We start from the raw sequence: 16090 nt of genomic DNA, 5'->3' as shown, positions 1-16090 counted from the left end.
GCAACTCTGGAAATGGGGGAAGCTTCCCCCGAACCGATCATCTTCATCGAGGCCGCACTATCATTTATCTGCTGCTGCTCCGGCTGCTAACAAGCGGGCTTTCGATTTCGTTTCCTGTACTCTGTAAGAGGGTGGCCCTCCTGTGTTCCCCTGTTTGATGGGATGTGGGCAGGGGGGAGGTTGCAACAAACAAACAAGACACTTTAAATGGTTCGCGGTGCCTTTATCTCGTGTATAGCACCACCAGCATCACCCTCACATTCGAACACAACTCCGGTATTGATATTTGCATACTGAACTCTCCCCCCCGGGGGCAATGGGTCTTATGACGAACGAACGGGGCATGGCCAGGCCGAGTGTTGAATTCTATCGAAACAGCATGGAACGGTAGCAGCTGCTGCTGCTGCAGCCGTTGCGCCGTGCCAATAATAGGTACCGCCATTTCCGTGACCCGTCGTCGTCACGGGTTGCTTGGACCTCCCCTTGACGGTGGTGTCGGTTTGTAAAATGATACGGACGAATAAATTGACTGCAGACCCCCGCCTAAGCAGCAGTCCGAGCGAGTCCGAGCTAGAAAGTAACGGTTTTGCCAGGGCACGATTTTCATAAATTAAAAGCCCTCGCCTTACACGCCCGGCACGTCTTCGATGGATTGGCTACATTTAGGGGGTTTTGGGCCGGAGGACCGGGCCTCTGATGCACCGTAAAAAGCTGTAGTTGCCACACTGCCAACCATTCAAAAGTGATGAAGGCAGACACAACCATTTCTTTACGTTTCACAACCATCTGATGAGTTTGCCAGTTTTAGCTACATCACATTGTCACTCTGTAAAGTGCTGTTCGTGTAGCATATTCAATCGTCTATTAGAAAACAGAATACTATGATCGTGATCCTGTTTTACCAATTGAAACATAATATTTTTGCAAAATTTAAATTGAATTTAAATTCACGTATGATTGAACGTAGGATTGTGTCCGTACTAAAAGGTTGTACTAAATCGTTTTAAAGATTTGCCAAGTAGTAAAAATCTTCGCTCCAGTGAGCTGCCATGTTGGTCATCCTTCAAAACTACCAACCGCACCGCCTGTTAGTAGGAATGAAAGTGAAAATAGCAGATCACCATCCGCTGGACCATCATCCACGCAATGCTCCTGCCCATCGCATATGTCCGTTACACGATTAGTACCAACTTTCGAGATAAACCACTCTCTCTCCATCCCTCTCTCTCTCTCTCCCTTGAATACCGTAACCATGCGAGGGAAAACTGTTAGCAGCCTCCTCATCACACTCTCCCTCACTCCCGTCCCCCCTCTTTGGCCATCTAATCCAATTAGCATTCCACGTACTTAATAACGTTCGTTATGAGCCAGCAAGCGCTCGGCCACTCGGATACGCTATGAAGCACACCATCTCTCAATCGTCTGCAACGCCATCTCATGCCTCAATACAACTCCAACCAACGAAGCAAACCGAACCGAAACCAAATCGGCTCACGGCAGGAGAAGGCAGGACCAGGGCCAGGGACCAGGGTAGATTGCATAACGGAGCCACCAGCGGCCAGACGGCAGCCCACTAAATGCGCTCGTCCTAACTAACAATGGCCGAACGTGGCGTAGCATCTATAGCGCATTGCATCAATGTACGCAGTGGTGTGCTTTCCTAGTCTGGACGTAGTGCTGATCCGCAAGCCTTACCATTGAGTCCGTTCCAGTCCGCTTCGTTGCAAAGACCTAATTCCGAGCGGCGCGTGCACTACCGGTACTGCTTTACACACCAACGACCACACCGAACTCACTATATCTTTTCATTTTCCTCTCTCTCTCGCGCGCGCGATGGTCCGTTAATCGATCTACTACGAGCCCTATCGGTCATCCTTGACAGACTAACTAACGGTGCCGGGCGCCAAGAATCAACTAAACTGACGATCCTTACCTTGCTACCCTGCTCCGGTTCGGTATCGGTGTAGAAGATGCTCCGGCGATCGCTGCTACTGCCGAAGCTCGAGCTGGAACTGGAGTTCCGTTTGACGGGGCTACTGGTACCGCTGCGGCTGGAAGCCTTCAGCGATGATACCAGCATCATGCCCGGTCCCGGTCCACAGACCGATGACGCACGGTTCACTTTGACACGCCCGGTACCACCGGACGACGTAAGTTGCACCGGGCCGGTTGGACTGTCCGCTTTAATCGGCGGTAATCCGATCGTTCCGGTCGACGCCGGTCCACTCAGCGACTGGACGAGATGTGCGTTTGTGATGCCAAACATTGTTCCACCGGCAGCGGGCGCTACGGTTACCGTGGTTGCAGTTACTGTTGGGGCACGCATCGTCGTCGTCGTCGTCGTCGTTGTTGATCGATGCCGCACTGTTCCACAAGATCATGGCACTACGATCACGACCGAACTGGCTATCAAACAGCCCATAACGACATCACCACTACACGGGAGGAGCAGCAGCTGGAAATGAAAACAACCAAAACAGAGATAAGGGAATTAGTTGACATCAACAAGAACTCACGACGGTGATGAATGTTCGCAATTGTATCCGATCCGCCACCGATAGACCCGGAACGCGGGTGTCGCAAATCCGCTTCCAATAGATGAATGACTTATTTGTTAACCCCTCAGAATATCTCTCGACCTCGACGTGTGGCAGAAGCACCTAATCCAATAACGTACCAGTCACCAGTCATATCCACTCCTTGGCCACAACTTGGGCCCGGCACCAACCGCTCGCTACCGCTGCTTGTATCTTCGCACTATAATTGACCATCGACCGCCTATTTTCCACCCCAGGACCGGAGCTCGGCTACAGACGGCTGCGGCCGCAAAAGACCCACGGAATCAATGGATGGAGCACAGCACTGGCTCTGGCCAACTCGCTAGCAGGGGGCTCAACGGATTCGGCTAATGAGATTAAAGGTATCCATTTTCAACGCCATTTTTCTGGCCAGCTTTCGCGCAGTTAGCTTTGCGATTGTTTGTTACATGTTTTTCCTGCATCTACTGTCCCGGCCGTGTTTTTATGCTGTGACTTCCTTTCCCCACCACCACCACCTACACCGTGTCCAGTAGTTTAGGGCCTTCGCTCCGGGCAATTCGTGCCACTGTGCGTGCCGTGCCGACCTTCGGAAGGTGCATTATTTCCGGCAATGAAGGATACGGTTTTTTTTCTTTTTGGTTTTGTTTCTTTCGCTCTCGGCTCGGCTGAGGGTTGGTTCCGTTTAAATGGCCCCCGATTAACGATTCGGTGACACGGTGTTTTGTTGTTCCATTTTTCCATTGCGGCGACCGTGTGAAGGCTGCCACGCTACTTGTAGATCCATGGTATTTAGCCCAGGGGCCAGGGCTTTCGAATCGATTCATTTATCTCGAAACACGCCACAAGTGATGACAGCCGCAGGTACCATTCACCGAAGGAGTGCTGGCATGGCATGGCATGGCACAGAATGCACACACGGACAGAATGCAGGACGGTGCTGCTGCTGCTGCTGCTGGCCACTGGCCACTGCAGGCACACCGAAGCAACAGATGGTGTAATGCGTCTCAGCTTTCTGCCCCTTTGGACCGTCCGATATGGCCAGTAAGAGTACGGAGATACCCATGAGTCACCTCGCAAATGGCTTGGGACTCTGAGCCACACCTTACAGTCGCGTCGCCTCTTACTTGCAATGCAGTTAGCAGCTTTAAACTACAGGCAGGGAGGACCGGAGCCTGAGCCGGAGAGTGGTCTGGAGGAGAGCGAAATTTATTTAATAAGGGCATTATTCGTCACGCCCGGTCTGCGCGCCATTGGAATTGGAACGGAATTTCGTCGCTTCGCTTTACACAGCGTTGCACAGAGAGCACCAGAAGGCCAGGCCTGCCGGACCCCAAACGGGCTCACTTTTATGTTGTCACTGCTTTCCAATCAATCAACGCCCGTCCGCTCCGCTCAGGGGATGTGCGGGGACACAGGGCAGTGCCGGTTGGGCAGTATGTGTACTGAGTGCCCTGTGTAGCATTTTAATTGAATCGCGCGATAGAGGACGCACGGACGGACCCACGTTCGTTAGGTAATGGACTTTGTCTGTCATGTTTTGGGTTGCTTCAGTTCAGTTCAAACCTTACCAATGGGTCCAGGGCGTGTATCGCGTGTTCGCTTGTAGCTAAAGATATCTGGGAGTGAATCAGTTTAACTGGACACTAGTGGAAGCGTGGAGGTGACCCACTAAGTAGAAGTCCGTCCTCCGAAGTGGAGCTCTGAACGTGATACCAACTTAAAAGGCAACTTCAACATTGGACACTATGATGAAGGTACTGGGGAGGTCTACGGGCTCCCCACCAATCCCATGACGGATACTTTAATCTAAGGCAAACTGGACTCAGGGAACAAGCTCTGATCTGGTCTGTTACCTTCACCTTTTTCGCCACACAGCCACAGCAGCCGCCACCTAGAAGGTCCGGCAGCCACTCAGAGTCAGAGCCGTGTCGAGTCTCGCACCTTTACAATCAATCACAAGACCCAAAATCTCAACAACAAAAAACTGCATCCGCTTCGTTCGGTCGGTTCTCCGACATCCGTGAACGAGGGGGGACCGTGTGGCTTCAAACTAGTTTCACACCTTCCACGGTTGCGGAGCGGAAGTCTTGGGAGGCGCAGTAGGCTGAGCGACATTCTGGCGCCCAAAGCCAACCCACTCGACGGTCGTCGTTGTGTGCGTCCTTGGTTGTTGGAGAGCACTATGATCCAATTGGTTAATTCGATTGGCAGCTCCAAGGGTGCTAGGGACCTCGCCAAGAAGTCCATGTTCGTGTATGTGTCTGTCCATGTCTATTTGGAATGCGCATAGAAGGGATCCGTTTTGGGGTCTAGCACACACACGCCGGTATGTGCAACGGATTAGTCATCCAACTGCATGCCCCTGGTACGTTGCCCCTGGTACGTTGCCACTAGTACGTTGCCCCTAGTAACCTTCGCGGTTACGTCTAAAGCCTCTAATCTCTAGTAGGCGAATCAAACTGCCACGCCATCTGGAAACGGCGCTTTTCACTTCAACTTCCTCCGTTCATCGTGCCCCGTGCACGAGTCATCGGACGGTAATGAAATGACTAAGTAAACGGCAGTGCGCAGCCCGAGCTAATTGTGACATAAATTGTAAATCTATTTTCGTACCATCCACCATCCTTCTCCAGGGGGACCACAATAATCGCTTCATCCAGACGTTGTCCAATCAAGCGCCAGCCACGGTAGCGCTTAGATCCGGTTCCGGTCCGGTATCGCTTGACGACGCCGCACTGACCGAGAGCAGCTGCAATATGCTGCAGAAGCTATGCTCTCTATATCTCGGATGGGGAGGGAATGTGCCGACTCATGTACGCACTATAAACCGGCCGCTCCCCTCACCGGGTCTGCTAGCTTTTGTTTCAAACGGCCGAAAAGCGGCCGTCCAGCCACGGCGAGACTTCGACTTCGACAGCAAAACTCATCGAACCATGCCATCGGCCAGGCTTGTCGGACCAGACGATCGAACTCTCCCCGCTCGAGTCCACACCACCGATACCTCCCCTCCGCCCCTAGGGGCCAGGTTTCCAGTGCAGTTACGGTGGCGATGCTGACGATGTTTTTATTGCATTTTATGTGCTTGGCAAGGCACCGAAAGTTGTTCAATATCAGAGTAGCTCCCCCGCCCGGGTCTCTCGGGGAGTCCTCGAGAAGCGATGCAGACAAGCGGCCATCATCGGTGCAGTATGGGTCTACGACTAGCCGACAAGTCCCGCTCACGGGAACCATAACACGCTCCCGTGTACCGGGACTCGATGATCGACTTCGGGTTGGTTTGACATTTTAAATGTTTTTCCATCCAGTGAGCTCCGCAGGCGTAGGCCGTCGATACTACTGCCTGGTTGAAAAGGACACCCTCTTGCGCTGATACGGCCACAAGTGTGTATGTGTGTGTGTTTGTTGAAGTGTGTCTGAGCCCTGGAGACCGGGGATGTAATTTTATGTCCACTCAATTCGAATGCAATCATTGTTGGTCAAGCGCCCGCGGCCACAGGACAGGTTTAAAATCAACGCAAATGAACCTAGACGAGTAGCGTGCCGGTGTGTATCCGTATCCTGGTCAGTCTCCCGGACACAACCGTAAATTGTTGATGATTTTATTTTTATTTCAATTTCCACCTTTCCCAATGGTTGGGATATCGGTTTTCTGGTTTTCTGGCGTGCGTGCATGACAATTCCATGGTTGACAGGACCAATAATTACCGCGCACCAGCATCTGATAACACTCTCCAGAGAGTGAGGGAAACATTAAATACAGGACCGCGTGATTGCGCGCCGTACAGAAGCCGCTCGGCAACACGGCAACAGTATTCCTCGCGAAACACTCGCAGGCTCGGTTTGGATTGTTAATTTTGCATTTCTTCATTTCGGGTTTTATGGTTTGCCGGGCATAACTTGCTGGCGAGCAGGTGATGATGGAGGTTTGGACTGCGATGTGAGATCTCATAATCTCCTCACCACGTACCAGTTACTTCACTTCATCTCACGTCATGTGAGGTTTTATGAGTTTTTTTTTTCTCGGTACCAAATTGTTTAATTAAGACAGCTTTTTTTCATAGGATAGTACCGGAAATTATGTAATGCACTCCAGTTTGGAGGGTTGTGGCATCGCTTTATCGACCTTATTATATTCCTTTTTATCTTTAGTGCGATTACCCTTCCCCACAATTAGGTATACCTTGGTTTTGGAGAATGTAAGGTAAAAGTAAATATTATTTTGTAAATGTTTCAATTCTGTTCGCCTGAGGACTGGATTCAACAGTGGTACTGAGCTTCAATTACGCTGCACCCTACTGAAAAGTACAATTTTGCATTCGCCTATCGCTACATAACTGCAAATTCATGCATTCCATTATTATGAAAGCCTTGGTTCACAATTCTATGTATCCATTCAAGTGCTGTGTTTTCTTTTCCTTTTCCATCTGTTTTTCTACTCTCTTGTTCTGCATTGAACATCAACACTGTACTTGAAACACTGAAAATGTAGTGCATACACTCAGTATACTGAAAACCTAGTGCCTGGTGCCTTGTAGTAACTGTATAAAAACATCATGCACAAAACCTCCTTAGAATCCCAAAAATACAAGGGAAACAGTGTTAAGATGATTCTATGCCTGATGCTTTTCAACATTGAATGATATGAAGTGGATATTTCCCTTCGATCAATCAACAATTTTACAAAATTCAATCTGCAATATGTTAAATGATATACCATGCCTTAGAACGTCCTCGTTTGGCCAAATTATGAAAAAAAAATATTCTACAACAACGCCAATGAAGCTGCTGCTCAAGAAGAATGTCCTCTCCTCCTTCTTTCTCTCTGCCTGTCCGTCAGCAGGCAGAGCAAACATTGCTCAAACAAACAAAACGGACAAACGAAACCGCGGCCGAATCAATCTGAAAATGGCCAAACCCATTCCCAGGCCCCAACATGCAACAATGCAATGTTTACGCAGTGGGAGCAGTCGAACAGCAAACTGTTAACTGTTTAGTTAATCAACAAAAAGGCCGCCACACGAGACTCCCTTTCGCACCTTGCCGCCATTCACCGAAACACCTAACAACAATAAACGGTGTCCAGGGCAAGCGCACCTCCCGTTATCAGAAAGACTGGAGTGCGAGGTCCAGGAAGGAGACAAAGAGAGAGAGAAAGAGAGAGAGAGAGAGACAGAGATTCATAACTCTCAAAACAGTGGCTCCTAACCCTGACATTGGAGTACAAAGCGACTTTGGAGTAACGAACACCACGGATTTGATGAAACGCACCGAGGGCCAACAAACAACAAACTCTGCGCTGCGATACCGTGGGATCTTTGGCGCTGTATTGCGAGTTGGCCGCCGGTGTACCATGCCCTCCCTTCACCACCCCCTTTCCACCACATCAGGTGCATTCCAACCACAACAGGTGCGTGGTAGTTGCTTCTAAACGTGGATAATAATGGAGGCCAACGGCGAGAGACCAAAACTCCAAATCCCCGGGCCCGGCTGCGAGAAACAAAACCATTCCGTGGCCCCCGCAACAACCGCAGATAAGACGTGGCTTGTATGTATGCGGATGTGTGTGTGAGTGTGTGTGTGGTTGTGTTGGCCAGCACAAATCGTTCGAGAGAAAGACTCCAACTGAAAATCCAAAAAATCCAAAACACCAAAGCGAAACAAACCAGACCAACATCAGACCGCATTGTGGTTGTGGGTGGTGGTGGTGGGCAATCTTGGTGGCCAAAACGCTCAACAGACCTCCCTGGCTCCCTCGCTTCCTTTTCCTTCGTCTCCAACGCTTCTCTCGTGGCCTCACGCAGCAGCTCACGCACGCCTCTCACGCCTTCGACCTTGTTTGGGTCTCACGTTTCACAACAACCGCAATCGCCACGCCAAACGAAATCGGCACCAACCTGGTGCAATCTGTTGGTGGTGGTGGTTAAGGCTCCCCCGTAGCTATAATCTAATAACCCACGGACGGAACTGTGGCAGCACCAACTACACTATCCCACCTGGCTGGCTGACTGGCGGCTGGCCTGGTGAACCTTACAATAAGGCCGCGACACTCCAGCAGCAGCAGCAGCAGCAGTGGCCGGTATGGAAATGGAACGTTGGCACCTTGGTTATGGGCCAAAGCGCAATGGAGCCCCTCCCGAGGGTCCTACTGCTGCTCACAGCCTGCTTCCATACGAGCAACCGAGGGCGGCAGCACATATCTCGGTCGAATGGCTGAGCTGCTTTCGAGAGCACAAAACTAACAGAAACCGTGAGTCGGCACCGTCCGCACCGGGCACAGAAAGTTGATGCCGAGGGTAGAGATCGTGTTTCGGTGCAAATCCTCCGACCCCATGGTGCATGACGACGACAAAACCACCAAGGCCATGATGATGACGATGATGATGACGAAACGGCGCAGAGAATGTCGCTTCGGTGACAACACTTCAAAGGGCCACGGCGGAGTCACCCTATGCCGTACTTTTGGGTTGGCGCGCATCTAGTAGTCCATGCTTTTAAACAGGGCGCCATGGCTGGAACCGGAGGAATCAACAATCAGCTACTAGGATGTACAAGGGCGACAACTCAGATCACTCAGGTTCCACATCCGTGGCCCCGTGTTATGGTAACGGGTTACTATGATTAACGTGGCGGAAAAACAACAAAAGACTAGCGGAGCAGATGATGGCGACTACAAAGAGAGCGAAAGATAGAACGTCACAAAATGGTGCAGCGTAAAATTCTCAATTTTATGGCTGACGTGCAGTGGAGAAGCCAAACTTAGCTCATGATGCAACTCTCACACCGACTCATGAATCGGTTACAAATTGGTAGAAAATCACGCAAAAGCCCCAACCCAATAGAACGGCATACGATGGCACACTTTTTTTCGCCTCACCAGCTGACTTCACCTCCGATACCTCACGATGACGCACGATGATCGTGACACCATATTAGGGAACCGTCTACATGAGTCAGAATGCAGCTTTTCGAACGATGATCTTTTGTGCACGCAATTTCGTCACCCCGTTTAGCAATCAGTGCCCTTTTAGATGATGATGATGATGATGATGTAAAGTGGAAATCTCATGGAAATCGAATCATAACATCAAACGTCATTTGTAAAATGCTCTTGGACGCATAATGGCACCTAATGATGGCCCACTGCCACGCCACGCCACGCCAATAATTAACGCAGCATCTCGGACATCGTCGTGCAATCGTTTATTCAGCAAGTTCCGCCGAAGACGACGACGAAGACGATGCGACCGGAGAGGAGTGATGGGGTGCAAATTTGAAACCCATCATCAAGCCCCCACTCCCGAAATTGATCCGCAGCAGCGGCAGCAGCGGCAGGTTGTCGATTAAGATGCCATCATAACAAACACTTGCGCGCGCACACACACACACACGGACACACAGGCCCAGAGACACAGACAAGATTGTGGTGTTTTGAGTGGGTTCAGCGGACTGCTCCCCACCATCACCAGCACCATCAGCCGCAGCAGCAGCAGCAACAGGTACCAGAGCCACAGGAATGCGTGGAATGCAGAAATGGCACATCGACATCGACCGGTGATCACCGGGAACCGAAAGATGCCCAACACTCTCACTCTTTCTCTCTGTCTTGTCTGCATCGCCACTGCGGTGCCGTTGTTACATTCTGCTCCATTTGGAGCATCCAGCTAGAATGCAGTAAACAAAAGTAAAACACACATTTCACACACGGAACAAAGCGCGTCCGGGAAGAAGGAGAACCGATTCCGCTTCAACTAAGCGCGGCTGGAAGTGCTTTGTGTTGGATTTGTGTTGTCCGATGAGCTGTATCAGACAAAAAGGAAGGAAACTGCATTGCACCCCCTTAAGCGTGTCGGTTTGGCCGCTTGAAACCTGATCACTTTTGGTCGGTGGTTCCTATCAGGATGAGCTATGCGCCGCGTGGAGCCAGCACCTCGCAGCGACTTCAGCTCACTGAAGAGGAAGGTGTTTTGGGGTTTGGAATTCATTGCCCCACACACACTCACACACAGACACACACGCGCTCGGATCGAGCTCCCCAATCGTAGATCGTCTTTCCTTGCTTCTTCGTCTTCTCGTTTTGGAAGAAGGAAGGTGACCCACAACCCCCTAGGAAGGACAGGGCAACAAAGGGGGGGGGGGGTCGTCTCTTCTCCGCTCATGGCTTATGCTGTTGGCAATGTTTGGCGCTTTCTCTGTGTGTCCCGGTGACGCGGTGGCCACGCAAAGGCACACGCTGACCCGCAAGCCCACCTGTGTGACTCGCGTCGCTGTGTGCCGCTCTGTGCCCGGTGTTCGACTTTAACTTTCCATTTTCACAAACTTGACGGTTGGCTTTTTAGTAGTGCTGCCGTAGATCGTGCTGCCTCACCTCTCGCGGTACCTTCACGAGCGCCAACCCTTTGCCCACCGCTTCGCTTCTCGTCATTTTTTGATGCCGATTCCACCCGAGACGAGACAGGTCAAACAGCTGGTCCGCGGAAAGAGAGAGAGGGAGAGCAACGCAGGATGCTGAGGTTAGGTCGTCTTCCAGGCCTTCGGGCCAGATCACTTCGGCTATGGGTCACCGAGAGTAGCCAGGCAGCTTTCCAGAGGGGTTACCCGAACGGAAATGAGTAGATTTGGACAACCGATTACCTGGAGCGAGGGCCTTGACTTCCTGCCAAATCCATCCTCAATTTGATCGCCCTTCTTTTCGAAAGCAATCAAATACAGATCGTCGGCCATTTCTCTCGATCATCACGGTGGGCATCACGAGGATAGTGACAGTGACGATAAATCTTAGAAGTACTCTATCTTCAATGCAATCTAGACACCATTACGCCATTTGATTACGCCATTTGATATCTCAAAGTCAATGTTCTACTGGTTATGGGCCACCACCAATCACCACCTCACGATCATCTTACGAGCTACCTTCTCGCCCATCTAGACGATCGTCCGTAAGTGCAACAGCGTCTATAGTGGGCCTATAGCTATAGATCCACGAGCTGGTCTGCCGTCTGTCCTGCACACAATCTACTACACACTTTCCCGTACGATCGCAAATGCCAGCCCGCCCGCCAGCCAGGGAAGACGGGACGGGATCGGTTGCGACGAGCAAACAGTTGGAGAAACTGGTTTTCTGGAAACCGGGTCCTCCAGCGCTCCGCCAGCAACCGCAACAGTGGTAACACTCCCCCAAAAACCTTCTGCCACTCGCTCCATGCAGGATATTCTCCTGGAAGCTCTGGGCTCCGGCTGGGCGACGTTTCTCCCGCATAAACTGATACGCCACTCCCACTACCCACCCTAGTAGCGGCCAATGACATCGGCATCGGCGTAAGCGACCGTTTGAGCCCCGCGGGGTCCGCGCTTCAGAAGCTTCTCTCTTGCGAAACCATGCCTTTACGTGGGCAGATATTAGAAGCCAAAGTGTCTGGTATTACTGCTGCTGGTGCTGCTGCAGACTAGTAGCACCAGGGGACGTATCTTCGGTTTATAGAGTCTTCGAGCGGAATACGATACATTCCAGAGCAGCACAGACCATTCGTATCCGACAAATCCAAACGACTGTCGGTCGTCTGTCCGCTAATATTTCGTCGATCATTAGCGATCAGAGATCAGCAGCAACCATGGGGAAAGGAATGACAAATCGAAATCGAATTCCGTTCGCCCCGGAACGCCCCGGAGGTCCGGACGTCATCGTACCAGCGTGAGCCAGACTCGAGTTTCCTCGATTCCAACATCCCGTTTTAATCATACCCTTTCCGAGCACCGAAACACCTATTCGGGGTTCGGAATTCCCTTCAAACACCGAAACCATTAGCCTCTTCCGGAGGCACAGGTAGCCACGGCGTTGGTGCGCCATCGCCCGGTACAAGTTGCGTATGGAAGGAACAGAACGTCGCAGACGCTGATGACGGACGGATTCTGTGCCACAGAACGGAACGAATTTCGATGAAAAATAGAGACACAGAGAGATAGAAAGACAGGGAGAGAGACAGAGAGAGAGCAAAGGGCACAAATGAATCGACAAAGAAATCGGTTTCGTTCCGTTTCGTTTCGATAGTTTTTTGGACCATTTCCCATGATGCCCTCGGATGATGCCACGGATCATCCAGCTGACCACCCGGGTGTATGTGTGTGTGTGTGATGGCCTCTCGAAGGGACTGCTTTTCACGGATTCGGTACGGCCTCACGGTGACGCGAAGGAAAGATCGTAATCGTCGCTTTGAATCTCGCTTTCTTCCCATTCTTGAACCCGACCCCGATAAGAACCCCAAAGCGCAACGCCAGGGCCAGGGCGAAGAAAATGGGACAACAATCGGTCGAGCGTCGTCGGCTGCCGATCCGCCGGCACGCCACGTCTTTACGGTGAGACGGTTGACGAAGGGTATAATTTGAATGTCTCTGGCTGGCTGGCTGGCTGGCTAGCTAGCCAGTGTGGCCACACTGTTTATGAGCGTTATGCAAAGCACCAGCACTTTGCCGTGTCTCTCTTTCCCTCTCTCTCTCTTCTATTGTCCAGCCGGAAAAGAATGAAGACATCGGCCACAGGATGGTTCGCGCCAGATATACTGGGAAAGGTTAATAGCTGTATCATTAAGCGAGGTTTTTCTTTCGTTTCGTGTTGTTTTTTTTTGTTTGTTTCAATTGAACCCTTTTTCTGTAGCACCAGTGTCCAGTGAGCGGTTATAGCGCGGGGAAGGATTTATTCCCTGGAACATATTTAGTGGCTGACGTGTTTACGATCGTTTTTGCGAGATTGCACTGTTCCACTGCGAGCGCCACCGAAAGATGCTCCGCAATTGGTCGTATCGTAAACAACATCGCATCTGTACTGGCGGCAGTAGTGATGTACTACTTTCCCTTTATCACCCTTTCAGAGAAGAAGTGAGTGGCTATGATTCTCGGTTCGCCTAGCTTCTTAAAAAAAACTGTTACTCCTCCAAAATCCGCTTCCAACCGATGTCACAATCAGAAAACTGGTTCCCTCGACACACTAACTCCAGTGCGGTCTGGGGACTGCGGTGACTGAGTCGGTACACTCCTAAGAAGGCCCGCGAGCACCAGCTGCTCGTTCGGCATTGCACTGCTGGAGAAGGGATTTGCCAGCAGCTTCTCGATACAGTGTATCGATCGTTCGTGTCTGGCCATTCGCGATCACCAGGCACCAACATTAGACGGCTCGAAACGGTAAATCGTTCCGCGGAGAGAAGTGAAGTCGAACGGTGAGGTTTTAGCATGAATCAGCACTAAACAGAAAGCTGCGAGAGTGTACTATCGCTGGTGCAAACAGCAAACAAAACTTCGTAATGATCATGTTCAGCGATCGTTTAGCGTTCTTTAACCTCCCCTCCCTTTCTATGTATATATATCTCTCTCTCTCTCGTTCCCTCGGGGGTCCAGCTGGTGGACCCGTTGAGCCTTCTTTGAAGCTGCTTCCGTTCCGTTGCCTGGCTGACGCAAACTATCATGAAGGGTTTTAGATAGGGAACCCGATCCGGATACGTCCAGGAAAGCCCCTTTCCAGGAGAAGAACATTCACATCGGCACCAACACAGACGCGCGCACACGCACTGGTGGTCGAACCTTTTTCGGGTTTTCTTGTGCCCTGGGCCTGGGCCACGTCTGAATTGGGGACTATCAATCGGAACGAACTTGATTTAATAAGGGTTCAATTGCCACGAAGCGAGAGGCACGAGAGAGCGAAACGTGTTCCACATTTAAAACATATTGGCCTCCACGCACGCACGCACGCACGCACACGATCGATTACTTACTTTGGCATCCGTGGCACCTACGGTGTATTGTAGGTGAAGTGGATATTTGCGCAACAGTACACTTAGGCCCTTATCCGATTTAATGATATTCACTTCAGCACTTCCGCGGGCAGGCAATAATAGGCCAGAGACAGCTAGCAACGAGTGTGTTAGAGCGCAGAAACACGCTGCGATAGGTCGGAACAAACAGTTAAACAAACGAACCGCATACGGGCAACTGCAACCTGCGTTGCATCGCGTGCACTGCCAGGCAGACAGGGGCAACGATCGAGCACTCGACACACTGTAAGCACTTCGCTGCGCGCCTACCACACATCTCTAGCGCGAAGAGATCGCGATCGTTCTTGCGAAACTCCACCAGACCACCGTTTGCAAGCCACGGCGAGAACGAACGACAACAACGGTGACGACGAACCCCGTGTTGCTGCTGCTGCTGCTGCTGCTGATGGCCCCCTTTCGAAGCTCACTGCTGCCTTCCTTCCTTTCTTCCTTCCTGGAGCATAAACTGCTCGAACAATGTTGAGGACACGCGATACCCTTCCCCTTCTTGCCCTTTTACACGCACACATACACACACAGATACACACACAAAACTTGCGCGAGCCCCCGGCCGCAGCACACACCAAAACCACACTTTGGTCTGGCTTTTTAGGCGCCTTTTCAATACCAGAAACTGTTTCTAAACTTTCTGGGCGAGCAGCGAGATGGTGACGATGGACTGAAACCGTTGACGGGATAGTGCGCTTTGCTGACCAGCATTCCACAAGATCGGAGGCGAAGATCGAGCAAAGGTGGACTCTGTTGTTGCCGTCCGTTCGTATTGTTGCTGGTGTTTGTGAAATGTGCACAAATCCACAATGAGCGCATGTTACTTTATGGACATAAAAAGGGAGCATTCAGCGATAAATCCTACAATCTTTATTCGTTATTGCTTCTGCCTTCTTAAAAGTTTTTATTATTACCAGTTGTTCTCGTAATGATTGAGTTAAAATATGATTTTATTTAAAATGTGTTTGATGAATGATTTGTTGTGTACATTCAGTATTTAGATTTTATACAAAAAGTAGTTTAAAAAAAATTAAAAACTAAAATATTCTTCAGAAATATTTATTATCGAAATTCTAGGGTCTACTCTCACATTCGTAGTAGATATAACAAATAAAACGATCCATCTCAACCAGTGCTAACCGTAACACCAATGGTCTACTACGAATTCACTTGTTTTAAAACGACATACGCTAGAAGCTTTCATTGCAAATATTGAATTTTACTTTAAACTCATCGTGTAGCTGATCAGTACTACTCAAACATTCTTATTCGAGCTGATCAGTACTACTCAAACATTCTTATTTTTGTTGTAGAACCTTGTAGAACTCAGAGAACCTGCTGATAATCGAATTTCGAGGGACGATAAATTCATTCATCATAGAATATGTTTTATTTTACCTGTTATGACTACTAGTAGCTTAAGTAAGCTTACTTACTAATAAAAAAGTGGGCACCGATCATCGGGGCCCCTGGTTAACAAAGAAAACGTAAGAGCTGTATCAACATTTGAATTTATTCAGCGATATAGTTTCCTTCTTTGAATACAAACAGTCCAATACCTTTCCACATGTTCGAAACTGGTTTTGTAGAACGATTTTCACTGACTCTCAAAATACGTATCAGTCCCAGCGAAGACCTCCTCATCCGATCGAGATTTCATCAATCGCCTTCTAGTTTTGCGTTTATTATACCGTCCTGCTTAGGCTTATTCTGACTATCTTTCAATTCATGGGGTTCCTTTTT

General features: G+C 50.1%; 1 protein-coding gene and 1 long non-coding RNA gene across 5 annotated transcripts in view; both read right to left on the bottom strand.

The window, feature by feature from the left end:
- The window catches only part of LOC125949905 (uncharacterized), a 33100-nt gene extending 18063 nt beyond the window's left edge, over positions 1-15037 (bottom strand). Inside the window, exons 1-2 of the mRNA XM_049677383.1 lie at positions 14300-15037; positions 1934-2455 (exon numbers count right to left, since the gene is read on the bottom strand). Of these exons, the coding sequence (XP_049533340.1) occupies positions 1934-2326 (393 nt within the window). The 5' untranslated portion in view covers positions 2327-2455; positions 14300-15037. The remainder of the gene's footprint in view (positions 1-1933; positions 2456-14299) is intronic.
- A 798-nt stretch (positions 15038-15835) lies between these two features.
- LOC125949955 (uncharacterized) overlaps positions 15836-16090 on the bottom strand; it is a 1650-nt gene continuing 1395 nt past the window's right edge. For all 4 annotated transcript variants that reach the window (XR_007468687.1, XR_007468686.1, XR_007468688.1 and 1 more), the window contains exon 2: positions 15836-16090. This exon is cut by the window's right edge and continues 666 nt beyond it. This is a non-coding gene — a long non-coding RNA (uncharacterized LOC125949955).

The sequence above is a fragment of the Anopheles darlingi genome, chromosome 2, assembly GCF_943734745.1.
Source record: "Anopheles darlingi chromosome 2, idAnoDarlMG_H_01, whole genome shotgun sequence".
NCBI lineage: Eukaryota > Metazoa > Arthropoda > Insecta > Diptera > Culicidae > Anopheles > Anopheles darlingi.
Note: the sequence above shows the minus strand (reverse complement) of the source record. Positions and strands in the feature narration are given on the sequence as shown.